Raw genomic sequence first — 27,711 nt, 5'->3', positions numbered from 1 at the left:
GGCCGGCATACAATAACACAACCCCAGCCGCTACCTCAAGCTTCGGAGACCCTGGCCTTTAAACCCAGGAATCTTACTGGTGGAACCAGCCTGTAAGCATTGCTTCCTGCTTCGCTGTAGCCTGGACCTATCAAATGGAGCGATTAGTGTTCGGTGGGGCAAGAGGGCGTTCTCATTGGACACTACTTCACCGAGGGCGGGAAGGAGACGGAGCGCGAACCCAAGCGGAAGTAAGGCAGCGCGACGCTGATTACGTACACTACTGCGGCCGGACGGTTCCACTGGCTAGTGTGTACGCGGCTGCCAGCTCGCTGTACTCGGAGCTTGGCTCCTGTAGTACCTGCGATCCCAGCACCGACGCCAGCTACGGCCCACCTGCCGCCTGAACATGGACTCCGCCAGCCAAGGTACCCGCAGCTGGGCAGGGACGTCGCCTCATTTCTGTCCTCTAAGAGTCGCGACTCTGTCCCTCGGTCCCCTCAGCCTCTGCTGGTCTATCCACGGGCTCTCTTTGGCCGACAGGCCCTTGACCTCAAGGCTCCTGATGGTCTTGGTGTGTGTGCTTTTGCCTTGACACGGCTCCTCGGCCTCCCTTGGGAACATTTTGAAGCGGCATTCCTTGACTCCCTCGCAGTTCCTAGAGTTCCAGACATTTCTTCTTCTGCTGTTCACCCTCCATCCGCCCCTTCATCATGTCTCTTCGGCCCTCTATCTTTTGCTGGGCCCTTGGGAACACCCCATCTGGCGCTGAACTCCAGCAGAGGCGTTGTGGGCGGCTCCCTATAAAGAAGGGGCGGTGCATCCATCCTTGTGTTTAGAGTAGCGCCCCTTGGGTGGTAACGCCGCTGTAGCCTACTTAGAGGTTGCCTAATGGGAGAAGGGTAGGGTGAGTCAGGGGCACACCCAGAACACCAGATCTGCTGCCAAAACAGACACCTGAGACCAGTATGAGGTTGCCACGAATGCTTGCTTAATTAACTACAGTGGCTAAGCTCAAAAAGTTTTTCTACTGTTTGGCCTGCACGTACACATTACCTAACTATTAGAATTTCTGGGTTCTTATACATTCTGGATTTTTTTTTCTATTTTGAAGGGAATTTGCAAATTCACAGGGCTATCTACTGTTTATTTTCCTTTCTAAGCAGTAGATTCTGGTCCCTGGAATGACACTGCTAAGGATGTGGCTCAGTGATTGTTGTGTGACAAAACGTTTTCTGGGGAGATGCAACATACGTCTTCTCACCCCAGATAGGGAACCCAGGACATTCCAAAGGTACAGATACCGCCAAAGTCCACGTGGGTGAACCAATGTGTTTTGTTGGGGGTTACTCATAGGAATATGGATGATGGGGTTACTTAACAGGAGCAGAAATGGCTCAAAAAACAGCTTCATCAGCAAAACACACCCCAGCCTGGGTGATCATTCACAACGCTGAGAACCTTGGACATACTGCACAACCTGCAGGCAGCTCAACAGGTTGAAGAGTGTCCTTTCCATGAGTTTGAGTTAGTCTAAACATCTCCAAGCAATTAGCCTGGTATCTCCTTCTTCCCGGCAGCTGTTCTGGTCTCAAGTCTTTTTTTTTTTTGTTTTTTTTTTAATCCAGATAGGGTTTCTTTGTGTATCCTTGGTTGTCCTAGAACTAGCTCTGTAGATCAGGCTGGCCTCGAACTTAAAGAAATCCACTTGCCTCTGCCTCCCAAGTGCTGGACTAAAGGCATGCACCATCACTGCCCTTCAGGGAGAAGGAATCTTAATCGAGAAAATACCTCCATAGGATTGGCCTGAAGGCATATCTTATAGGACCTTTTCTTGATGATTGATGTGGGAGGGCCCAGCTCACTGCCACCCCTGTGCAAGTTAGAAAGCAGGCTAAGCAAGCCAGTAAAAGCAGCATGCTTCCATGACTTCGGCATCAGCTCCCTCCTCCAGGTTCCTGGCCCGACTTCTTTTGATAATGCACTGTGATGTAGAAGAGTAAGGGAAATGATTCCTTTCCTCCCAAAGTTGCTTTTGGCCGTGGTGTTTTATCACTGCAATAGAAACCCTAAATACAACACCCTGGAACAACAGAAAATGCTCCAGCGCTCTAATTGTACAGATTTTTGAGGTGCTTAAACTGAGTTTGAGTAGATTCAGCACAGTGAGTACAGATGATGAGATAAAATACCATAAATTGATCTCAGTTAAAAATTCAAGTCATGAACTGGCAAGATAAAGGAGCTTGCTGCCAAGCCTGAGAACCTAAGTGTGCTGCCCAGGGCTCCGTGGTGGAAGGAAAGACCTGACTTCCCCAAGTTCTCTGGCCTCTAACCCCACAAATAAATGAATATATAACCCCACACATAAATAATCTTTCTTTTAAAATTACCTATTTTTGTTTTATATTTGTAAATGTTGTTTTTGTTTTGTTTTTGCATATGTGTCTGTTCACCTCATTGCCTGGTGCCAGTGGAGGTCAGAAGAGGGCTCAGGTCCTCTGGAAGAACAGCAAGTGCTCTTAACCAATGAGCCATCTCTCCTTTCTATTCTGTGCTTTTTGTTTAACTTTACTTTATTTTTTTTTTTCTTTTTCTTTTTTTCTGAGACAGGGTTTCACTGTGTAGACCAGGCTGAACTCACAGAGATCTGCCTGCCTCTGCTGCTTCAGTGCTGCGATTAAAGATATAAGCCACCATGCCTGGTAAGAAAGGTTTTCTGTATGTGGTATCTTCTGAGATATTTGTGCAGATAGGTGTGCCTAATGAAAACACGGTGACTGTAGGAATCTGAAGTGGATCTAGTATGATAGGTGTGTGGGATAAGGTACTCCTACCTATCTGTACTCATATGGCAGTCTCCTGTCTGAGATGAGGATCAGGGATGGATTAAAGATGATTTTTGTTTTGCTGATTTCTTGCTGGCTCTGATGACTTGCATGTATTCCATGCATATACTCTTTAGCATAAAGTAATGCTTATTATATTTAATTCCTTCAGTCCAAAAAAATGGGAGATTTATTAGATTAGACTGCTTTCTTTAAAGCAGGGTTTTCTGCTGTTGGAGATAGTATTTTCACAAGGGAAACTAAAACCTTGGGTTTGGCTGCCTTAGCTAGTGTTTCTTGTACTCCAGTAGCACAGCTGATATTGGGTTTGCATCTCAGGTGCCCAAGAAATAGCTTTTCTCTATCCAGTGCCCAGCCCATCACTATAGGCATTTCTAGTTTTCATGTTCTCCTGTCCTCCTTTGGCCACCTATCATCTTCCATTCTTCCTTCTTTTCTAATAGAGTAACAACTTACTTGACACTCTTTGACTTCCATTTTTGTCTCTGGCAGATATCAACCTGAATTCTCCTAACAAAGGTGTGCTGTCTGATTTCATGACTGATGTCCCTGTTGACCCAGGTGTGGCCCCCCGGACTCCAGCTGTAGAGGGCCTGACAGAGGTGGAGGAAGAAGAGCTTCGGGCTGAGCTTACTAAGGTGCCTTGGTTTTATTTTCTGTCCTGAGATGATCATGAGTCCTTTGGGGTTATACAGAGAGTAGAGTAGAACACTGCTTATGCTGTGACAACGCTGTTGGGGGCTGTTACTTGTTTTCTGTGTCTGCTGTGTTTTCTGGCCTATCTCTTACTATGGGCCTAGTTCAAAAGAGTAGGCTTGAGTCCCTGTTAGAGGAGGTGGGGCCTGACCTCATCTCACCACCTCTGTCTGGAAACACTAGTTCCTCCATGAAAAGGCTGTTTATACAATAATGCCTCCAACTTTGCTGTTTGCTGCTATTAACACTTGACAGTCATTTTTAAGACTTTGTGACTCTGTGTCCACCGGATCTTTTTAGTTTTATTTGTTTTAGGTTGGCTTCTAACTCATAATCTTCCTGTCTATCTTCTAAGTGCTGAAATCACAGGGAGGTGCCACCATGTTTACTTTTGTTTCTTTTGTCGGGGGGTGTTGTTTTTTGTGTGTATGTTTTTTTGGTTTGGTTTGGTTTGGTTTTTTTCAAGACAGGGTTTCTCTGGACTCAGTTTGTAGACCAGGCTAGTCTCTTCCTCTCTTCATGCTGGGATTAAAGATGTGTGCCACCAGACCCAGCTACTTTTGTTTCTTATTACCTTTTTGATAAGGGTCTCACTCCCATGTGGGTCAAGCAATTTTCTCAAATAGCTGGGACTATAGGACTACTGTACCACCATGGTTGACTGAAAAGTTCCTTTTTCAGTATAGCTATTTATACTGGGACTATTGAGAACACATTCTGTAGTGGGAAAGCTTCAAAATCATTCTTTCCCGAAGTCACTTTTCTTTAAAAAGTTCAGGTCCTTATTATTAAGAATCTTTCTTGGAGCTGGAGAAATGACTCAGCAGTTAAGAGCACTGGCTGCTCTTCCAGAGGACCCAGATTCGATTCCTGGCCCCCACATAGCAGCTAATACCTGTCTGTAACTCCTGTTCTAGGGTTTCTGAAGGCTTCATACAGACATATGTGCAGAAAAAAACACTAATGAACATAAATTATATATATATATATATATATATTTTTTTTTTTTTTTAATGCTGGGTGTTGGTGGCATACACCTTTAATTTCAGCATTGGGGAGGCAGAAGCAGGTGGATCTCTGAGTTCCAGGCTAGCCTGGTCTACAGAGGGAGTTCCAGAATAGTCAGGGCTACACAGAGAAACCCTGCCTTGAAAAAAAAAATTGTTCTCTTAATCTCAAACTGCCAGAACAAATGAGAATTACTCTTTTGTTTGAGTAACTGTTTCTTACGAAGTCTTACAGCTGACTTCTGGAATGCCAATAATTGCCATTAGAAATGCTTCTCTCTCACCTAGATCTCTGTCCGTCTGTCAGTTCTGCTTCCTTTTCACTGTAGAGGAGTTCTCCTGTGGGTCCTTACCACTAGCAGTTTTAGTTGCTATGTCTAAGTCAGGCCCAGAGCCCATTGGAAAAGGGATTTGTGTCCTAACACTCATATCTAATCTCATGAAAGAGTTCTGATAAGGCTGGTTCATTTGGTTGTTCTAAGACTTAAGGGGTTTGGGAGAAGTGATTGGTAATCCTAAAGAACTACTTTCTAGGGCTGGAGAGATGGCTCAGAGTTTAAGAGCACGGGCTGTTCTTCAAAAGGTTCTGAGTTCAATTCCCAGAAACCACATGGTGCCTCATAATCATCTATAATGAGATCTGGTACTCTCTTCTGGCTTGTAGGCACACATGCAGGCAGAATACTATATAAATAATAAATAAATAAATCATTAAAACAAACAAAAAAACCCTATTGATCAGGCTGAGGGTAGAGTTCTCTAGAAGTTGGGGTACTGATACCAGATAAAAGCAGAACAGCTGCCATTGTTGATGCTATTTTTTTTTAATTTTATTTTTCTCATTAGTTACATTTTGTTAATTCTATATCCCAGCTGTATCCCTCATTCCCTCCCCAATCCTACCCTCCCTCCCTCATCTCCTCCCTGCCCCTTTCCAAGTCCACTGATAAGGGAGGACCTCCTCCCCTTTCTGTTGATGCTATTTTTAAGACAAACTTTTGTTTTGTTTTCTCGAGACAAGGTTTCTTTGTGTAGTTCTGGCTGTCCTGGAACTAGCTCTGTAGACCAGGCTGGCCTCAAACTCACAGAGATCCATCTGCTGGGATTAAAGTCATGTGCTACCACCGCCTAGCCAAACTGTGTTTCTGTAAGTGAAAACTTCTAAGAAAGTCTGATTACAGCATGGGTTAGGGTATTTGGTGTTCACTTGTTGGCAGCAGCCTCTTATGTCAACTTCTTTTTTATGGTGCTAGAGGTCTAACTCAGGGCCTCATATTTGCAAGGCAAGCATTCTACCAACTAAGCTATATCCCCAGCCCTGCTTCTTTTACAGGTGGAAGAAGAAATTATCACTCTGCGCCAGGTCCTGGCAGCCAAAGAGAGACACTGTGGAGAGCTGAAAAGGAGACTGGGCCTCTCCACATTAGGGGAGCTGAAGCAGAACCTGTCTAGGAGCTGGCATGATGTGCAGGTCTCTACTGCGTAGGTACCAGTCCCATGGTAGGGATGTTCCTTTGGCTAAGAAAGTGTTCATTAGAGTATACCTCTTTCTTGTGGGTGGAGTGTATGGGTGCTTGGGAATGAGATGCTTTACAACAATCACTATTGAGTGAACCTGCTGGGATTAGGTAACCAGAAGACTTGAGGTCTTAGGGACTGTGCCTATGTTTATTGATGGAGGGAATCTGCATGTATTTTTGAAGGTGGTTGGACTTAGCTAGGTATCCAAGTAGAAATTGACAAGAAGAAAGTGTTTCCCCTGGGTCCAAATTGGTCACAAAACCAATGGGGTGCTCAGAATGACTTTTCTGTGTCTGTAGAAGTAGGTACCAGGCTCGCATGTGACTGAATTGTCAGAATTTCATTAGAGTTTGCCATGTTTGTGTCCATATTTCTCCTCTGATACAGCATTCCTTTGGAGGATATCTCAAAAGCTTTTTACCAAAGGAAAAATTGAATCACATTTTTAAAATTTCACCTCCATGAAATTCTGAAGCCTCTCTCCTTCTTGCTTCCTCAGCTGTAGAAACCCCATGTTTCTATACTAGGATGTTTGGGACTTTGAGTCCAGTTTCTTGGTAACTGTCAGAGTACGCAGGGGCCATGTTTTGTGCTGTTCTCAGGAGCCTTCCACTATTAAAAGACCAGGTGCTCCTGTATTGTGTTTGGGAGAAGGTATGGTCATTTCTGTCCTGTAGAATCCTAGCAATTCCTGGGCCTATACAAGTGTAGTAGTGGCTCTGGACTATTTGGGTGGCCTGCAGAGCCCACCAGATGGTGTTTCTATCTTCTCTGGAGTCTCACCTGCAGCCTGAAGCCTGGGTTGAAATCATTCCAAATATTCACCATAGACTTTCTGTTTTTAGCTATGTGAAAACGTCTGAGAAACTTGGAGAGTGGAATGAGAAAGTAACGCAGTCTGATCTGTGAGTGCCCATGTTGTCAGTGTCCTTCCTCACTCTTCTCTCTGTCTTCCTGCGGCAGGGAAACTGTGCATCCTTGGCACAAACCACCTTTCATTACTTGCTGGCTATCACTCTTCCCAAGTACAAACAAAAGTATGCTTTAAATACCTGAAGGATAGAGTACTATAGTTAGAGAAATCCACTCAGTCAACACAGCATGCTTAAACTCCTCTGCCTGGTTATGTAAGGTTCCTGAACTGAGTGGGCTGTTTTTTGTTTTGTTTTGTTTTTTTTATGCAACCTGATTTTTGTCAGTGACATGGTGGTTAATGCCATCAGACCCATTAATAGTGATGAATTTTTGTATTTGTCCCCTTCCTGTCTTCTAGCCTTAAATTCAGCTCTAGCTGTTGGGGTATGAGAGGTTCTTGGTGAGGGGGGGGAGGTAATGGTGGTATATGTTGGTGGATTCATGAAGTTCTGTGGTCTGGGAGTGCTACATTGTCAGCCACATAAATATCAATAGAGCATGAATTGCTGGTGGGCAGTCCTGTATGTCTGTCAAAGCTATAGTTTAGTGACTTCTGTTGTTTTGGGATCCTTAGTCTAGTTAATGACCTGTGATTTACCTGTGTACTAGTCAGATTATAATATTTTTTTTCATCTTCCAGGTTGATGCATGATTTAATCAGACCTCAGGAGATGGTTTCTGGCAGGATTTGACTGCTAGAGAATAATCTTTTAGAAGGAAATGTTGACATGGTTATTATAAAGCTTAGGGGAAAAGTCCTTTTATGCTTGCTGAGGGAAATTCTGCTGAGCTTATCTTGGAAGGTGCCTGGGGATGACCTTGGTGCCCTGTGCATGTAGGGCCTTAAGGTCTGGTGTCATATGTGAAGCAGACAGGTAGAGAAAGCTCTGGCTTGCTATGGTTTAGCACCCAGTTGTTATCTTAGCTTTCCTGTAAATACTGACAGTTGTTCTCAGGACTGCCTAGACAGTGAGCTTGCTGGAAGCATTTATTTTCTAGGTCGGGGACACTGTCACCTGTGCTGTTAGAGCCCAAGACAGGCTCATTGTACAGATTCAATGTGAACACAGTCTTAGGAGAAATGTTTATTCATTATGTTTGAGAAATCATCTGATATAGAGCTGTCTGGGATGCCATCTTGAATAGTTTCTCAAAGAGCTCACATGAAATACATGGAATTCTGACTTCTCCCAGAAAAATCTATGGTTTTGTGTGGAAGTGTAGCCCATTTCAGTCACTTCCTCTGGCAGAGGCCTTCTTCCAGGGTTTCATCCCAACTTTTGGGGAAAGAGCTGTCAGCAGTGATTCCTAACCTGGAAGCATTTCTGCACTGAGATCCCAAGGTAATAGGGCTAGGACTAAAGATGCCATTTGCTCTGGTTCCTCTGCCTGGTTAGTACCTATCTTGATCAGAATTCAGGAGATGAACTGCTGGCAGGATTGACTCTGTCTAGAGCCAAGGCCATATGTTCAAGCTTCCTGACCTTCTTGACCCATGTGCTTGTAGATTCCTTTCAGCCAGTAGCATACTGGAGGACTGGAACAACATGGGACTCATTAGATACGAATGTCTGCCCCTCTGCATAGCCCTGGGACAGTTACTACTACACTTGAACAGCTCAGATTCTGTGGGAGGCATTGCTTTCTTCGTCATTTGTGTATAAAGGAACAGCCATGTTCTGTGGGTCTTCAAACCTTGTTGCATTCTTTTTATAGATAGCTATAACTAAAAAAATAGTGTTGAGGGTACCACACAAATTCTGTACTTACTAGTGGGTTCATGGTTAACTTTGAGTTCTTTGGGCTACAGTTAACAGCACAGTTAGTGTCAGGGTAAGATAACAGAGAAGCCCCTGCTCTGGATTCACAGGTAATAAGGTTGTCTAATTGTGGGTATTATGAGAATAGATCCTGTGAACAGGGAACTGTATCCTCTGGTAAGCCTATGAAGGAAGTGAGGTCAGCCTCAAAAGGAAGACTCCGAAAGGGAGGGAAAAGCAATCGTTGCTGACAGACACACTGCCTGTTCTGGGTTCTTCTAAGATGGTGGTTCTCGACCTTCCTAATGCTGTGACCCTTTAACATAGTTCCTCATGTTCTGGTTGGTAACTCCTAACCATAAGATTATTTTCATTGCTACTCCATAACTGTAATTTTGCTGCTGTTATGAATCATAAGGTATCTCATATGCCACCCCTGTGAAAGGGTCGTTTGACCCCCCAAAGAGGGTCCACAAGTTGAGAACTATTATTCTAAGAAGTCTCAGTCTCAAAGAAGAGCTGTCTAGAGCAGCACAGCACAGTGCTCCCTAGATAGCTGTTTATCTTTGCTTGCTGTCTTTCCACCTATTACCTTGTGAGCTTAGCTTCTCCATTAGTGTCATGTAGTGATTCCCAGGAGTATGATTTCCAAGGATTATGCTTGTCTGGATATACAAGGCTGTCACTGTGGACTTGCAGCATTGGAGCCTATGGACCTGGGTGATGACCTTATGATCTACCTACCTGCCTTCCTTTCCTTTCTCCTCTTTTGTTTGAAATAAGATCTTTCTGGGCAGTTTAGTCTGGCTTTGGACTTTTCATCCTCCTAAGAACTAGGATTATAGGAATGTGCTACCATGACTGACTGACTGGACTATGTTTTTGTGTTCTCTCTCTCTCCCTCTCCCTTTTGTAGGTACTAGTGATTCTGAATTTATATTTCTGCAACTAAATGCTGCCAGTCCTTAGTTACCTTGAACTTGGTATTTTAAAGAAACACCTTGTTTTCATTGAAATTTCCTTCTTATAGGAATCTTGCTTCGCTGGCTTTGGTAGGAAAGTGCCATGTGACTTGGGCTGGGTAGCCACAGGAGGAGGCTTCAGGGCCTTTGTGGGTTACCAGACCTACCTTTAGCCTGTTGGCTGGTAGATGCTCTTACTAGACCTCCTTTAGGAAGTAGGGCCAGGAAGAGCTTGGAAAGCCAGTAACTGATCATTTCAAGCTTTGCCGGGTATGCTGGAGAGAGAGAGGTTCTTTAGGTTACCATAGTAATGCTAAGCAGCCTCATGAGGATCTACCTACTCTTAACTCAGCTTCAGGTTCTCCGTCTTCATCCAGTAAGGAGCTACAATCAAAGGCTTTAAGTGAGGGATTTGGTTTTTTGGTTATGATCTTTTTATTTTTGAGACTGCTGTGCCTTTTTTTGTGTGTGATAGCAGAACCAACAGGGAAGCAAGATTCTTATGATGACTCTACAGTATCCCTGCCCATCATTACATTGGTGGGTGGGGTAACCCATTGGTGTTAAGGTTATGGAGCCTTATCTTGGTGATATATATATATATATATCTTGGTGATATATATATATATCTTGGTGATATATATATATATATATATATATATATATATATATATATATACACTGTGCTGTGCTGCCTTAGACAGCTCCTCTTTAAGAACTAGACTTCCTTCAGGGGGTCAAACAATCTTTTCACTGACATCACATAACAGATATTTACATTATGATTCATAACAGCAGCAAAATTACAGTTATGAAGTAGCAACGAAAATAATCTAATGGTTGGGAGTCACCACAACATGAGGAACTGTGTTAAAGGGTCACAGCGTTACGAAGGTTGAGAACCACTGTCTTAGAAGAACCTAGAATAGGCAGTGTGTCTGTCAGCAGTTGTGGGTAGGACTGGTGGTCTTTGCTGTGAGCCACGGCTGCCCATACACTGGAGGGAGCATGAGAAAGGGATGCTCATGTTCTGGAAGGATATTGTATAGGTAGCACTGGAAATCAAAGGGTTCTTCAGTGCAAAGACTCCCCCAGGTGCTAGCCCATATTGGCACATCCTTCATAGAGGTACTTGAGTTTGTGCTTTCTTGCCTCAGAAGACTGTCCTACATGGGAAGAGGAAGGAGAAGCTTTGAGCTTGAATTGGCTTGATCAGGAGCTGAGAACTTTCTTGGTCTTTGCTGCTCCAGTATTGCCTACCCAGGTGTGCTGCCAGACCCAGGATGTCCGTAGTCTGTTTTCTCTGTAGTTGGTAGGTTTTGGCTTCCTGAGTAGTCAGAAGTGTCAGAAGAAAACAGGAGAGTGGTAAAGTCTCAGGTAAGGTTTAGATGAACTGGAAGCTGAGGAACTGAAGTAGGTCAGCAGTGTAGGGAGCAAGCCCCCACCAGCTAGTAAGTGTTTACTGCCTGCCAGACTCCTTGTTGCTTTTCCTTTGGTTGTTTTCTACATACTTTTTTGTTTTGTTTTTGGTGATGGACTGTTGCTGCCTTTCTATTTAGTCTAAGTAGTGTGGTTTTTTTCCCCAGCTACAAGAAGACTCAAGAAACTCTTTCACAGGCAGGACAGAAAACATCTGCTGCCCTGTCCACCATGGGCTCCGCCATCAGCAGGAAGCTTGGAGACATGAGGTAAGCAGTTGGAAACCTGCTCTAAGGTAAGGATTCAGATCCACATCGTAGGGACACTTAATGACAACCTGGACCAGTCTACTTGTAGACCTTTGTTTGTGAGAATTCCTCTGACTCTTGTTGTCTGCCTTTGCCCATTTATGTATTTTTGGGAAAGAAAGGTCACTAGTCTCTTTTCCCTGCAGCTCTTTTGCAAAGCAAAAGATGTGGCCTAGGAATTGGAGTCATAATGGGATGGGATATACATTAGGGCAGGCCACAGGTTTTCTCTAGAATCATCATGGGACTTCTTTTTTATGTGCATTGTTGTTTTGCCTCATGTATGTCTGTGTGAGTGTGCCAGATCTTCGAGTTACAGACAGTTGTAACGTGTCTGAGCTGTCATGTGGATGCTGGGAATTAAATCTGAGTCCTCTGGAAGAGCAGTCTGTGCTCTTAACCACTGAGCCATCTCTCCAGCCCCAGCGTAGGGCTTCTTGAACTGTAAGGTGGTATGTCTGGAGGTAGGTAGTTGTTGGTTACACCACTAGTATCCTGGCTAGCTCCCAGCAACTACCAGTCAGTTCTTCCTGAAAAATGAGCTGTTTGTTCATTTCAGGTTTTCTCACTCTATTTGTGTGTGTATGGCAAATAATTCATTTTCGAATTTTTGTGTTGTTGTTGTTTGGTTTTTTGAGACAGGGTTTCTCTCTGTAATTTTGGCTGTGCTGGAACTCACTCTGTAGACCAGGCTGTCCTCAAACTCACAGAGATCCACCTGCTTCTGCCTTCTGAGTGCTGAGATTAAAGGCGTGCACGACTACCACCTGGCTCTTTTTTTGTGTGGTCTTTTAGAGATAGAGGCTTACTGTGTAGTCCAAGCTGGTCTCGAACTCCTATGGCATTAGCTTTCCAAATGCTGGGATTAAAGGCATAGCTTTTACTCCTTTTTTAGTTTGTTCAGAGCATTCTGGGTAGAAATCTGATAGGGTGGGCAACCCTTGGTGTTGATGGGAATGACTCTGAGCCATCTTTTTTTATTTTTTGAGACAGTCTTAATTGGCCTTGAATTCACTGTGTGGCTCAGGCTACTCTCAAACCCACAGAGATCCACCTGCCTCTACCTCCTGAGTATTGACATTGAAGGCACAGACTACCATGCTCAGCCTGTTTAATCATCTTGATTGAGCTATTTTTTATGTGGCTTCCCTTTCTTTGGAAGTGTAAGATATAATCCTGTTTGGTTTCTTCTCTTCCTTGTTGAAGAAGAAATAAAGTTTCTATTTTCTCCTCAGAGAACTGGGATTTGCCATTGACCCCCATTATATATAGTCTGGTTCTTTCCAGTTGGGTGGTTGTGCTGTGTTCACAGTGCCCAAAGGGCTTTCTGTTTACTGTGTGTCATCCCCTAGGGAAGAGGACATATCTGTTGGTGTTTGTGTTAGTATTTTATACTCTGATCTCTCTGGTCCACAGAAGAGCCCTATCTTCTCAAATAATCACAGTGGTTTCTGAGGACCAGGTCTATCATGTTCCTGGTTTCTTGAGAATACCCATTAGGCTTAAGAAACTAATAGCATGAGTTTAAGGATAGATGGATGATTCTGTCCGTGGTGAAAAAGTCCTGGAGCCCAGGGAGCTCTAGGGGCCTCTGATATACCCTGGTCTGGAGATGGGGAGAGGGAAATAGGAAGTAGGCTTGGTAACCCTGCTTATACCTATAGAGTGGTGAGTGTCATTCTTCAGTGGTTCCTTCAGTGGTAGCCTCTGTTCAAGGCCACTCATAGACTGCAGCAATTTAGAGGTGAAGGGCCTGATTGACTGTGGAGGAGTTGCTGGTTATGTTGTTCCATGCCAGCAGCTTCCTTCAACATGCATGTTCTGGGTTGGTGTCTGTGTAATACAGTCTAGAGCCTTAGTGCTTAGCCCTGACTATGTTATAGGTCATCTTCTGGTGCTTGGGTTCTTGTTTAACTTCAGAGAATGCAAGGTGTTTCATGGACATGAACTGCTGGGCCAGCCTGGCTGGCTCACTGTATCATATCTCCATTCTGCTCACTGGGCTACTTACGTCTCAAGTATTTTCTTTAGCTCTTTTTTGCTTTCTCTCCTTTAACCTGTAACAGTATGTATTGTGTGACAATGCTCAGAAATACAGTGCCATGAACCACATGGTTGCCAGTTACTCTTTCTTAATAGTCTTTCGTGGAGTCAGGATAGGGCTTATCTATTCTGCTGTTCCTATCAGTTTGAGCACTGAAGAAGCATTCAGAGTGTCTTAACCCATTAACCCTACTTAACCTTTCAGAATTTGAGCAGAGGAACCTAGGGCTTCTGTTGGGGTCTTGTATGGCGTTGGCCTCCCTTGCTCAATAATGCTATGTTTCTTCTTTCCTCCTGCTGCTACCTTTCAGGGCTCACCCGTTCTCACACTCCTTTAGGTAAGGTAACCTTTTACACACCTCTATTAGGGCAGGGTGGACTGTAGTAGGCCAATGACAGACTTTGCTGGGTAAAAGTAGGTAAGCTGGTGCAGCGGAAGTCCCCTTTTTCTCAGGAAAGTGCCCAGGAGGCAGCTGCTTGCTCACAAGGCATGGTCTATATGACTATCCTTTTTGAGTGCCTCATCCAGGCCTAATTGGATTGCATGTTTTGGGGGGCAATAAGTAACTGACCTAACCTCCTATGGCAAATGTCCATATCTAAGTTTATGCTAGAAAATAAGCATTTTCACATAGGAGGAAGTACCAACCCTATCTCTTGTGTTCCCAATCCTATCATGTGCAGACCCTGTTTTCTTGCTTTTGAGAAGCATCCTTATGGCCCAGACTGAGTTGTGTCTAATGCATTATCTGAGAGCCCTTAGATACTCCTCACCAGGAGTCTTCATGCTGACACCTGCAGTATGGCCATGTTCTAGTAGTAAACACTGGGAGGTCTGAAGCCAAATCAGAACAATCTGTGAGTTTAAATTTTTTTTTCACTTTTTGGGTTTTTTTTTGAGGGGGGGGAGAGAGGGGTTCAAAACAGGGTTTCTCTGTGTATCCTTGGCTGTTCTGGACTCACTTGGTAGACCAAGCTGGCCTCAAACTCAGAGACCCACCTGCCTCTGCCTCCCCGAGTGCTGGGATGTGTGTGCTGGCACACACATGGCTTGACTTTAAATATTTTTATTTAATTTACCTGGGTGTTACCCTTTTGCCGAAACATCATTCAACTTGCTGTGGGCACCTGAAGACCGTGGACCACCTATTTCCAAAAACCCAAGGCCTAGGTCTCCATACAGTTTCTCTGTTTTGTTGTTTTTTGTTTTAAGACACAGTCTCAATATGTATTCCTGGCTGGCCTAGAACTTGTATTGTAGACCAGACTGGACTCAAATCATTCATCTGCTCACCTCTGTCTTCCCAGTGGTGGGACTAAAGGTGTGTGCCATGAGCTTCAGTTTCCCAACGCTCTTCCTGGTCAGTGTCATACTGCTCAGCAATGGCAGCACTGGAAACCTATGGAGCTGGGAGAAAGGGTATTATGTGGAAAGGGTCAGTAGCTCTCTCTGATGGTGGTGGGAGAGTCCTGCCTCTTCTTCTCACTGAGAAATTGGTGTATATGTGAGCTAAGCTGGCAAGCGTGGGCTGATCTGGCACCACGGGCTAATTCTTGCTTCCTTCTCTGCTTTCACCATGCTTCCAAGCAGCAGCTACTCCATCCGCCACTCGATAAGTATGCCGGTCATGAGGTAATGTATGCTAATTTCTCTTGCTTCAGAAATGTCTCTGTTGGGGTGGGCAGCGATACCTGTCATACCTTGTACTTCTATATCCCCTAGTCCATGTGTCTTCATTTTCCTGGCAGCTTCCGCTTAGCATACGACTGTCTAAATGCTGGCAAGGAAGAACTCATGGGAAGGAAAATCTTTTGAGTCCTCCAGGGGGAACTGTTCTGTAAACCTATGATCCATACTTAACTTTGCAAGTTCTGGCTCTGGATGCCTGCGGTTTCAGCAGGGTCAGATGGAGAGGCTGGCATATGTAGCTGGCCACTCTACAGACAGATCTCTGGAGATCTCATTCTTAGAGCCCAACAGGACATCTCTAGTGTGGTCTGTTGTTTGTCACCTGTTTGGCCAGGCATAGTGCCTCAGCAAAGTCCATCCTTATTAGAAAAGACTGTTGGGGAACCTTATTGTGTGAGGATCTTCTTTTTACTCTGTCTTACTCCTACTATTCCAAAACTGTCTATGATTTCTATTTTTCTTTTTTTAATTTTAAAGACAGGATTTCTCTGTGTAGTCCTGGCTGTCCTGGAACTCTGTAGACCAGGCTGGCCTCAAACTCAGAAATCTGCCTGCCTCTGCCTCCTGAGTGCTGGGATTAAAGGCGTGCACCACCACCACTCTCCTGTGAATTCCCTTTTAATGTGGTTTGTCTGAAGATACCCTTGAAGGGCCTCAGGACTTCCCATAATCTCAATACACACACACACACACACACACACAACCATAAACAAAACAAAAAACAGGAGATAATATAATCAAGAAGGTAGTTTTCTCAGAGTGAGGCTTACTTGTATTCTAGGTGTGTTGGGTCCAGTGATTTCCTAAAATGTAGGAACTTGACTGCGTAATTGTGATAATGGGGGACCACATTCTTACTGTGGAAAGGGGACAACCAAGCGTGTCCTTTATTTTTTCAATGCTGATGACCTTACTGGACTGCATCTGAGCTTAATCAGGGCTGTCTACTTAGATTGCATCAAGGATCCTGAACACTGTAGTCAAGGGTTTGTCGTAAATGACATCTAGACCCAACCTGGAAAGCACCCCAAACAGACTCTGTGTGGCGTCTGCGTGACTATTCTACTCCTTTCTGTTATGTCATATTTTTATAATGAGGGCTTAGGAGCTAGACATACTCCTAACCCTAGGTCTTTCTACTTGAGAAAGGTGACAGTTCTCCATACCAACATCTCCCTTCTCTCTTTAAAGGAACTCTGCAACCTTCAAGTCATTTGAAGACCGAGTGGGGACCATAAAGGTAACATCCCTGAACTGTATGTTTTCTTGAAGCACGGTTGTGATCTACTGTATCAACCTCTTTATTGTTGAGAATTCAGTTATTGCAGGAGCTCATGTAGAGGTCTTTTGTGCTTCATGTTGTTTCTGTAGTAATGACATCTTACAAAACTTGGCTGAAGTCTCCGGACACAAAGCAGCGTGTTTTTGTTGTTATCGTTTTTGTTTTTTAATTTTTATTTTTAAGACAGGGTGGTATTGTGCAACAGCCCTGGCTGGCTTGGAATTCACTATGCAGACCAGGCTCACCTTTAACTCAGTTCACTTGCCTTTGATCCTGAGTGCTAGGACTATAGGTGTGCGCCACTGCACACAGCTAAGACAGCATGCTTATTCATCAGTGCCTCTGCAGTCATGCTCACCTTCCTTCTTTGCCCTGCCAACTCCTAGCCTGTACTTTATCTTTATCATTTTATCCTTTCAATATGACTCAGTAAATTAAAACACTTGCAGCACAAGAGTGAGAACTCAAATTCAGTTTTCTCTCTCCTTTAACATTTATTTTGGGGGAGGGTAAGTGTGTCTGTAAGTGCCATCGCACACATGTGGAGGTCAGAAGAAAACTTGTCTCTCCTTCTACCATGTGGATCCTAGGGATCAAATTCAGGTGGTCAGGCTTGGTGGCAAGAACCTTTACCTGCTGAGCATTCTTGATGGCCCAAGGACTGGAATCTAGATCCCTAGCATGAAAATCTCAGGTAGGTGTGGTAGCCTGCCTGTGTTCTCACAGTGCTCTGGAGCTGAAGACAGGGTATCTCCAGGGCATGCTAGCTAGCTAGACCAGCCAAGAAACCCAGCTCTAGGTTTGGTGAGATAAACTGATTTAGTAAATCATGTGAAGAATGTTTAAGGAAAATATCTAATGTCAACCTCTTGTCTCTACATGCATTTTTACATGCCATGCACACATAAGCAGAATGTTCAATCCCAGCAGTTGGGAGGCAGAGACAGGTAGATTTCTGTGTATTCTAGGCCAGTCTGGTTTACGTAGAGAGTCCAGGGCATACAGGGATATATAATATACCCTGTCCCCATTTTTTTAAATGTGTTTTGCCTGCAAGTGTATATATGCACTGTGTGTACCTGGTCCTTTAGGGGTCAGAGAAAGGCATTGGATCCCTTTAACTGGAATTAAGAATAGCTGTGAGCCATTGTGTGGGTGCTGGGGTCTGAACCTGGATCCTTTCCAAGAGCATCAAGTGCTTTTGATCAATGAGCCATCTTTTCAGTCCTCTCCCAGAAACGTGGTTTTTAATATACAAAATATAGTCACTGTGGTGGAACCATACAGTATGAGTAATTTTCTAAATACCACAATTCTTAGAGAACCTGTCCAGACTGTTTGTGTGTTGTTGATTCATTTCGTTGTTAACTAGTGTTCATGTTGCATAAACCGGTGTAGAGCATGCTCCTGGACCTAGTCTGTTTCTTTTATGTCTTAGATTATTTTCTCTCTCCCCCCCCTCTCTTTTTTCTATAGTCTAAGGTTGTGGGTGGCAGAGAAAATGGCAGCGATAACTTCCCTCCCTCGCCTGGAAGTGGTGACCAGCCATTGCCGGATCATGCCCCTTTCTAAGCCTGTCATAGAATACAAGCCACAGAATACAGAAGCACACCCTCATCATCACAGCTGCAACTCTGCATGACAGAACCACCAGCCAGGGCCATTGAAGAGCTGGTTTTGAAGACAGTCATACCCATCTACATGCAGATGTGACTGCTGCCTTGGCATGAATTAGAGAACAATCTTGTGCATAAATATTTTACACTAAAGTTCATAGATGAAGCAGATCACTGTGCCATCCTTTCCAGGGCCACAGGAAGTGGACAGGGTGGAGGGGTCTGAGGAATACTAAATAGGAGCCCATGCTCCCTTTGAAGGTCTCACCAGAATGTTAAGGGAAGACGTGTTGGATGTTAAGTGAACAGAATTTCCTTGCCTGCATCCTCCCTTAGCGCAGAAGAAATGCACTCACCTAGGTCATATTGCATGGTCAGCTTTTATACGGATTTGAAGAATGAGAGAGTTCTTTATTTTCTGAGACCCTTGAAAGGAAATATAAGCAACTGCTTCATTCTTACACTAACAGTCTGGCTTTGGCAGAAGCAGATTCACTATTTTTTAAATATGATGGACTTTTCAAAAATTAAATAGGAAAAAAGGTAAAGCAAAACAGCTTTAGCTTCATTGTTGAAGAATTTTATTCATGGACCAGATGTGGTGGCGCACGCCTTTGATCCCAGCATTTGGGAGACAGAGGCAGATGGTTCTCTCTGAGTTCAAGGCCAACCTGGTCTACAAGAGTGAGTCTAGGACAGCCAGAGCTACACAGAGAAACCCTGTCTCAAAAAACCAAAAAAGAGAAAGAAAAAAGAATATTATTTCATTGATTTCAGGCTGAAATTTAAGCCTTACATTGCCTTATGCTTTATTTGTTTATAGTCTTTTTATATATCTATATAAATGAGGGTTAATTGTTCTGAGTACTATGTAGAGTTTTATCTCTGGCCCATCTCATACTCTGCCAGTATCAGTTAGTACATTTTATTTCTCTAACACTTTCTCCTGGTGTGCAAAACTTAGTTCTCTTAAAGAGTGGCATTGCCCAGTAGCTTGCCCTCTGGCCCACAGGGCTCTCGTGCTGTTCGTCAGGAGGGCTGAGAGAAGAAAACAAGCCTCTATCTTTAGCACCTGAATGGGATGTACCTTGTTGCTTTACTGACAGTGGGCAGGGCTCTCATCCTTAGTTTCTGCCTGTCTGCCTATTACACAAAGAATAAATAAAAGTAGAACCAACCCTGCAGGTCACGTAGGGATATGGTTTTAGTTCAGCCAGAACTCTGTTGTCATCTTTTCTCAGGAGCAACAAAGATTTTTTTTTTTTTTTTAAGTTCCCTCCTTCTGCCTCCAGTTGCCACATTCTGCAGCCTCTCAAAACCAGGTCCCTGCCTGTAGGAGGCATGGTCTGGAGAGAGGGTCAGCACTGTGCCTTAATGGCTCTTAGCAGGGCAAAACTTTATCTGTTCTGTGCATTCTCTGCACTCGTGGGGTGAAGTGGGGTCTGTCCATTTAGGTGTCTGGTTTGATACAGTGTGGTGTATCTTTTGATTATCAAGTACCCCGGGTTTTTTTGGACACTCTTAGAATACTGTACCACACAAAGCAAGGAACAGCAAGGAACTGGGGAGCTGAGGAAGAGCACTCCTTGGTGTATTCTTTTCCAGGTTAAAAACAACAGCTGTATGAAGGCGCAGGTTATAGGAGTGCAAGTCACTGATTATCTTCCTACAAAGAATAACAGGCAACTTTTCAATAAAGCGCTCCTTTGGAGGAAAATCCACATTGATTTGTTTGGTGTGTCTTTTAGGATAATGACAAAAGATTGGGAACACATGATTCCTTGCTTTGAATGGGGGCAGGCAGGAGACAATCATACACATTACAAGTCTTTGGTGTACATATAAAGGGAGGGAAGCTGCATCTCTAAGTAAGATCAAGGATGAATGCCAGGCATGTGGTTCAGGGGCCTATAGTCCATTATCAAGAGTGGCTCCACTGAAGGGGCCTTTTTGTCCCTGTGATCATGTAGCTTTGCTGGCTTTTGCTGTGAAGCTGTGCCAGGAGCTCACTTGGCAGAACTGGGCATTGGGAAGACCATCTTAAGTCCCACTAAGACAAGACTCACTCCATGGTACAACAACCCTTAGGAGGTATGATCTTATTCTGCAGATGAGGTGCCATATGAAATGATAAGTAATTGAAGACCCTTATGTGCTTAGTGAACAGGGTAAGTTGGAGTTGTTGGCCAGATCAAAAGGGCTAAGTGGTATGGGTGGGATAGGGATTGGTCCTTGAACTGAGCAAGTCTAGAAAGCTGGGCGGCAACTGGATCTTCACTAGAAATTCAGTATTTACTCTAGGTTATATTGGAAGACAGCCCAGTGTCCTTCAATCATTAAGCAGCTACTATAAATGATCTGTGGGTGCATGATTGTCTTTATGGACCCAATCCTCAGCAGGTGCATTTGTTGAAGATATGTCCCTCTTAGCAACTTCAGTTCTAGTAAAATGAGGTGTGATACAGGTTTCTAAAAGCATTGTGGACTGGAGCAAGTTGAGTAGGTAAAGCCAGGGCATATTTGAGGGGCTTGTACTGGGGAAGATCAAATGTACCTGAAGACTCAGATTGAGGAGGTGGAAACTGCCGTATTCAGATAAAGCATCAAAGACAAGCCTGAAAACCTCACATTCTTAACTACTGCCAGAATTTTTGTCATACAGTCTCTTAAAAGTTGGCTTACTAGCTTGGCATAGTGACACACACCTTCAATCCCAGCATTTAGACAGGTAGAGAGTTCCAAGAGAGCCAGGCCTACACAGAGAAACCCTGCCTTAACAAAAATAAAGAATATTGGCTTGCTTATTGTGAACATTTGAAATGTGTTTTTTAAATTTTTTTTTTTTTACATGAGTGCTCTATTTTGCATATACATCTGCATGACAGAAGAGGGCACCGAATCTCATTATAGATGGTTGTGAGCCACCATGTGGTTGCTGGGAATTGAACTCAGGACCTCTGGAAGAGCAGACAGTGCTCTTAACCTCTGAGCCATCTCTCCAGCCCGAAATGTGTTTTTTTAATGCATGCTTTTGCAGAGTTTATAGTGAAGAGCTATAAAGCATTATCTGTGTTTTGTAGCCATTTTCCCCTACAGTTATTTTGTATATACTTTAATGGCTATATTGTATTTGGATGTGCTTATTTGTACAGTTGGGCAGTTTTCCATTTTCACTGTTATAAGTTTTTTCCCTCTTTGTTGTTTTGTTTTTCAAAACAGGGTTTCTCTGTGTAGCCCTGGCTATCCTGGAACTTGTTCTATAGGCCAGGCTGGCCTCGAATTCACAGAGAGCCGCCTGTCTCTGCCTCCCAAGTGCTGGGAATAAAGGTATGTGCTACCACACCCTGGCCACTTTCATTGTGATAAATGATACTACTATAAGCATCTTAATATGTAAAATTTATATATTTGGAACATTAGGGGAAATTCTAAATCTGTAGGGATTCACTTACGGCCTGATTAATTTGTCTTGCTGTTCCTAACACAGACAGCGTCATAGTTTCCATTTTTAGTTAGTTCCCAGATCCATCTCACTATATCTTCCAACTGGAATCTTCTCACTCATGTTCCACCTCTCAAAGGGTATCATTATATAGCCCTTACCTCAGATTCAAGAGCCTTGTCTCTGGCAGGACGGCAGCCAGGTCTTTCTGCTTATTGATTTTCACTGGCCTTTTTTTTTGCTACTTGCTTGATGTTGCACAGCTTACTAAATTTCTTGAGCTATCTGCTGCTGACAGTCTGGGCCTATAAAGTGTCAATTCAGATTTGGCCAGAATGCAGAATGTGGTATAAGATAATAGGAGAAGACATGCAGTTGGCTGAGATGAGCAGACTCTATGCAAAAGATTGGAATTTACTTAGGCCCTTACAGGAGGCCTTAAGTATTATCTGCTTTGATTTTGAAAGCTTACTTGAAAACAGTCAGCAGTAGTGGCACACATACCTTGTTGGTTACCAACAGCTCTCGAATTGAGTTTAAGGCCTGCTCAGTAAGACGGGAATTGTGCCTGATACTGGAAACTTAGGCAACTACCGGGGACAAGTGATGTCATGGATCACTTTACTAAACCAGCATAATCTCTAATTACATCCTAAATATTTATCCTTATACCTATAGATAAGTGTAATTCTTAGTCTTCATCAAAGAAACCCCTTTCCAACAGATGGAGATCATTACAGAAAACTGAAACTGATCAGCTAAGACTCAGGGATCATTGTGAAAGAGGGGAAGGTAAAATTGTAAGAACCGGAAGACCAGGAAGTTTGCTCTAAGATTGTGTTACCTAGAAATGTCAGAGAAGCTACTTCCATGAAGTCCAACCAACACGGTTGCCTAAATGTGACCTGAACAAGGACAAAATCAGCACACATGCTAATGTATAAGGGAAAAAGCCCACAAGGCCTCAACCCTAGACAGAGAAATACAGGTCACCAAGGAATTCTGAGAGCTGGAGAAATCATCTGTCCTAGGGAAGAGCATAGCGATTGGTTATCCCATACCAAATGGTCAGCCTTTAAAGCATATGCATACAATAACAGACCGAGTAAGTTGTATTTATATATTTTAGGGATTATGTATGTAATAAAGAGGCCATGAATTTTGAAAGTGTGTGAACATGAGAGGGCTGGAAAGAGGAAGGGGGAGTTATGTAATGATAATCTTTAAAAAATTACGATAAAAGAGAAAATGGCCAATAGGCAAGAATGAAAGAGAAGCCAAGCTGTGGGAGCACTGGCCACAAAGACTATTTTGGTAGCCCTGGAATCAGGTGTCTGCCTGAAAACACAGTAGCACTTGAAATGGTAGGGTTGTTTCAGTGGGTAATAGGCAAGTAAATGAAAAGAATGAACAAGGATCATGTGAGATAGAGCGGGAGGCAAAGTCCTTCTCTGGCTCCGCACATCATTGCAGGTGATTCCTAGAGGATCGCTAACTAATGGCGGCTGGTTTTTCAGTGGCTGGGGAGGCAGGCGGGAAAGAAGTCCTTTCTGGGTGGTCTCTAGAGATGAACAAAAATGTCAGCCTCACAGCAGTGTCTGGAGATGAAGGTCTCCCTCTCCGGTTTTTTGGTAAAGAGTAGTAAATTTTCTGAGGCACTGAACAAACTCAACTGCAAGACAAAAAGCCCATTTACTCAGTGGAGCGCTACTGGCCTGCTTTCCAGGCACTGGACTCACCTCTGGACAGAGGTGATGGCCCGACCCTCACGCCCAAGCCTTGCCCCCGCTCGGTGGTTGTGGCTTCCGCTTAGTATCTCTACAGGCTCCGCCCAAAATTCTAACCTTTTCCATTGCTCGTCAACTGGGGCACCGCCTCTCGTGGGCCGAGTTCCACGGAAGCCAGGAAGCTCGGGAGCCTCGGCGCTGCATTACTACATTGGCTCCAGCTGGGCGGAGCCTCAGCGTGGTGCTCTGCGCGCCTGCGCAGCCGGCTCTGACCCGCCAGAGCGCACACGTCCTTCCGGGGGTGCGCGTGCCAGTGCGTGAGCGTGCGCGCTCTTGCTGCCGCCGGTGTTGCTTCCGCCGTCCTCAGCCTCTGCCACCGCTGTGGAGGCCCGGGATCCTCAGGCCGAGCGGTAGGACGGCCGGCTGCCCAGCAGCGCCGCGGTACGGAAGCAGAGCCGCGGAACCGGCGGACGGGCGGGCGTGCCGACGGGTGAGCTCCCTCTCGGGAGGCCCTCAGATTAGGCGGGGCAGCGGAGTCGGGGCCGCGGGAGCCGGGCGGAGGGGAGGGGAGCGGCTTGAGGGCGCCGCAGAACGAGGTGAAAGCTGCCCGCAGCCGGAAATGGCGGCGACCTTTTCCAGCGGCGGCGAGCCGGGCCCTGGGCGCAGCTAGGCCCCGCTCGACCTTGCTCCTGGCGGGGCGGCGCGGGGACGAGGCTTTCCGGGCCAACCCGGGGTCGCACGCGCGGCCGCCTCGGTGGCTCCCGGAACGCAGAAACTCTGGTGTTGGGAGGCAGGCAGTGAAGGCTTTGAGGCTTCTTCACAGAAGAAGCCCTGGGGCGCGGAAAATTGTCCTATAGTTGCAATCTCCAAAGCATTTAATGTATAAAAAAAACTATTTTATTTGCCTCACAATGACATGTTAAGAAGCGCTTTGTGTCGGGTTGTTTAGGGAGAGTATTAGCCGTTCAGTCTCCAACTTGTGTTATGTAGCTGGATTAAAAACTTGTTTTTCCTTGAACCTAGGAGATGATTTCTCCGAATTCATTAAGTGTGTCTTCGGAAAAATAATGCAGAAGGTAGCATTATTTTGTTTTCAGGGTGGACTTTGGGTAAATTGGGTCGCCATTTGTTGGACACACACATCCCTCATTGGCAGTGTGTCTGAATTGCTAGTGATTTGTCTGTTTAAAAAACAAAACACTACTTAACATCAAAAAGAATTAATGTTGACCTGTCTATTGTCATGGTTGCCTAAAGGCAAAACTGTAATCGTAGGATAATTTTGTTCATTTATTTGCTTCCTTTAAGTGATCTGTTGGGTGACATTAAATGCTTCTGGACAGTTTCTAAGCTAATGTGTTATGATTCTGTTACCTTTATCAGTGTTTTCATGCTTAGGCTGGACCCTGTCTGTGTAGACCTCGGATATGGAGCCAGTGTGGGCTCTAAATGCAGACTATTTGGGGAAGGGGTGGCCTGTCCTTGGAGACCCTGCCTCACACTCCTTGGCCCAGCAGCCTCCTTGCTAGGTCTCTTAACAAATTCAAGTCCTTGGTCCTTGATTCATTCTTGAAAACTCACTTGTGCTGTTCTGTGAGATATTCCATGTTTCTACAACTCTATCTACTATAGCCTAGGCTGCTGTTTACTATTCAGCTCTTTACTTCCCATTTTTCTCCCCTCCTTGCTTAATTTTTGTACAGCAAGCACTTGACTCTTGCATAATATATTAACGTATTTAAAACGTATTTAACATTATTTTCTAGTTACAGTTTTCATTTGTTTTTTGGAATGATCACATAGTATGTGCCCAGTAAATATTTGTTGAATGAATGGAAATAAGCTTAGTAGCAGTTGGGCTCTTTATTGCCTTCTCACCAGGAAGTCAGTGAGTACTGAGCATTTCAGAGACACCGGGTTCCTAGGAGGTAAACAGGGAACCTTGTGTCCCCAAGGACAGAGCCACCAACTGTCCCCTGCCCATTTTGAAAAAGGGACAGTAAATTAAGAAGGTATTATGAAGATGCTTAGGACTTCTCTGTAAATCTCTTTGTAACTTTTTTTTTTCTGAGGGGGCCTGTGTTGGTTGTGGTTCTCTGTGTAACCCTCCCTTGATGTCCTGGAACTCACTTGTAGACCAGGCTGGCCTTGAACTCACAGAGATCCACCTTCCTTTTCCTCCCAAGTGCTGGAATTGGAGGCATGCACTACCATCACCCAGCTCTTTGCAACCTTTATCAGTGATTGTTTCAAATTTAAGTTTTTTTAAAGTGAGATATGCCAGTAGTTCAAAAAAAAAAAGGTTCTTAGAAATTTTGTCTTTAGTTACTTGTCTGTCAGGGTGAGAGGTGACAGTGAGATGAAGTCATCTGATTCTTTAGTTATTGTGAAGAGGTGTTTTGTTTTTTGTGAGCAGGATCTTGCTATATAGCTGAAGCCAACCTGCAGCTCTTGATCCTCCTGCTTCAACCTGGAATCATTGGCTTTTACCACCACACCTTGCTTAATAGTGAGCAGTTCCTGATGCCCTTAGCTGGAAGCTCATTATGTACTGTGCTGTGACAACCCAGTAGAGACTTCTTAGTGACTGAAGGACTCTAGAGTTCTCTCTAAGGCCTTTGCCTCCTGTCCATCTAGATTTCTCTATAATCTTTCATTTTTTTAAACTATAGGGATGCTTTGTCTTTATGTACACCTACATCTCAGGAGCGTGCATCTGATCCCTTTATAAATGGTTGTGAGCCACCATATGGTTGCTAGGAGTTAAACTCAGGACCTCTGGAAGAGCAGCCAGTATTCTCAACTGGTTGAGGCATCCTACCAGCCTGATTCCTCTGGATTCTTGAGAACAAGTCTGTTAGTGTGATTCAGTGCTGGATGCATACCTCACAGTTCTACCCACTTTTACACAAGAACATTTTAGACAGAGTAGTGCTTCTGGGTACAGTTGTACACCTACCCTGATAACCTGCTTTGCTCAAGATCTAACTTAATGAATCAGACTTAGAACTTCAATTGAACACTTCTAAGCCTGGTTTCTTCTATTTGTTGACCACCTGTAGCTTATGGTATCCCATGATCTGCCAGAATTGTGTCTTTAAGGCTCAGGTACATGAATAAGTAACTAAAATGCAGTGATGCTGGGGCTTATGATAAGGAGTTTTATCTTAGAAATACGCTTCTGAAATGAGAGAGTGAGGTGTGGGATTTGAAATATGTAATACTGTGAGCAAACTATTAGCAAATGAAAGGTTATTCTCTAGTATGGAAATAAACTGAGATTTTAGGGAACTGGCTAGGAGCTGTTGGAATGGAAATGAAGTACAAGCATCAGTTCTGCACATGAGGACCTCTGGTGATTCTTTGTGACTGCTGGAAGTTTACAGGTATGGTCTATTAAGCATTTAAAGATGTAGTAGTCAGGGCTGAAGGTGCAGATCAGAGGAGAATGATTGTCTAGTATGTGCCAAGCCATGGATTTAAGCTCTACACCTGAAAGAAAAAGTAAAAAGTTGTACTCCAAAATGAAGCTTATTATTCTGTGCTATAGAGTCTGAGTGATGCATTTAAGGCCTTTTGTCAGGCAAAGTTCCCACTATTTTGCTGTCCTTGCCTCCATCTGTGAATCGGCAGAATCTGCTAGACTCTCCTTTCTGAAAGAGGACAAGGCTAGAGCTCACACCACCATGCGCCTTCTGTCTCTGGGCCTCTTTACTCTATAAAATGAGGGAAATTGTTCCCATCTTACCTGCCTGTTACAGAATCAGAGAAAGGATAAGTGCTAGGTATTTTACTGATAGCTTCCTAAATAGAAGTGACAAAGATGCTAAAAATGGTGATAGCCTTATTTTGTGAAAAACCTACTCCTAAAACATCCTTAATCTTGGAGTGTGGGCTGCTGTGCCAGGCCTGCCTCTGATGATGGATTAGCAGCTAATCTTTTAACTGGCAACTAAACAGGAAGATTTAAGGATTAGATTACCCAACAACCTTTAGTTTGGATTTTGCTCCTCCTGACACTTTGCATTAACTTGAGTACATTTATTAATGAAAAATTTATGTTCTTCAGTCTCTATACATGATATTTAATAGCTTTATTAGTTAGGGTTTTATTGCTGTGAAGAGGCACCATGACACAGGAACTCTTACAAAGGAAACATTTCATTGGAGCTGGCTTACAGTTTCAGAGGTTTAGACTATTATAGTCATGGTATGAAACATGGCAGCACACGGGAAGACATGGTGTTGGAGAGGGAGCAGAGTTTTACATCAAGGAGAGACTGCTGTACTGGGCATAGCTTGAGCATTTATGAGACCTCTAAGCCCCGCCCCACAGTGACACACTTCAACGAGGCCACGCCTCCTAATAGTGCCACTCCCTGTGGGCCAAGCATTAAAATACATGAGTCTATGGGACCATACCTATTAAAATCACAAGTATGGTTTGGGGCTTTTTGGTTTTGTTTTGTTTTTAATTTGGGGTTTGTGTTGTATA

At 44.1% G+C, this 27,711-nt stretch overlaps 2 protein-coding genes across 15 annotated transcripts in view; both read left to right on the top strand.

Moving 5' to 3' along the window:
• The first annotated feature begins 236 nt into the window (after positions 1-236).
• Positions 237-19,768, top strand: Tpd52l2 (TPD52 like 2). 11 transcript variants are annotated; one of them, XM_021646152.2, is made up of 10 exons: positions 238-407; positions 3,321-3,466; positions 5,865-6,013; positions 6,898-6,957; positions 11,276-11,377; positions 13,771-13,797; positions 15,051-15,092; positions 16,341-16,389; positions 17,022-17,125; positions 17,908-17,966. In XM_021646152.2, the coding sequence occupies exons 1-9, from the start codon at positions 389-391 to the stop codon at positions 17,079-17,081; spliced, it is 654 nt and encodes a 217-aa protein (XP_021501827.1). In that variant the 5' UTR covers positions 238-388; the 3' UTR covers positions 17,082-17,125; positions 17,908-17,966. The 11 variants fall into 11 exon arrangements, with proteins under 11 accessions (XP_060238667.1, XP_021501827.1, XP_021501873.1 ...); XM_060382684.1 differs by lacking the exon at positions 13,771-13,797 and having other exon boundaries at positions 237-407; XM_021646179.2 differs by lacking the exon at positions 17,022-17,125 and having other exon boundaries at positions 242-407; positions 3,390-3,466; positions 17,908-19,768.
• A 3,731-nt stretch (positions 19,769-23,499) lies between these two features.
• The window catches only part of Dnajc5 (DnaJ heat shock protein family (Hsp40) member C5), a 32,291-nt gene continuing 28,079 nt past the window's right edge, over positions 23,500-27,711 (top strand). The window contains exon 1 of one of the 4 annotated variants that reach the window (XM_021646857.2): positions 23,500-23,706. The gene's annotated coding sequence lies outside the window, so the exon portion shown is untranslated. The remainder of the gene's footprint in view (positions 23,707-27,711) is intronic. The other 3 variants (XM_021646869.2, XR_002476769.2, XM_060382683.1) reach the window with 3 other exon arrangements.

This window comes from Meriones unguiculatus, chromosome 4, assembly GCF_030254825.1.
Source record: "Meriones unguiculatus strain TT.TT164.6M chromosome 4, Bangor_MerUng_6.1, whole genome shotgun sequence".
Lineage (NCBI taxonomy): Eukaryota > Metazoa > Chordata > Mammalia > Rodentia > Muridae > Meriones > Meriones unguiculatus.
The sequence above is the reverse complement of the archived record's forward strand: the minus strand, read 5'-3'. Positions and strand labels throughout refer to the sequence as shown.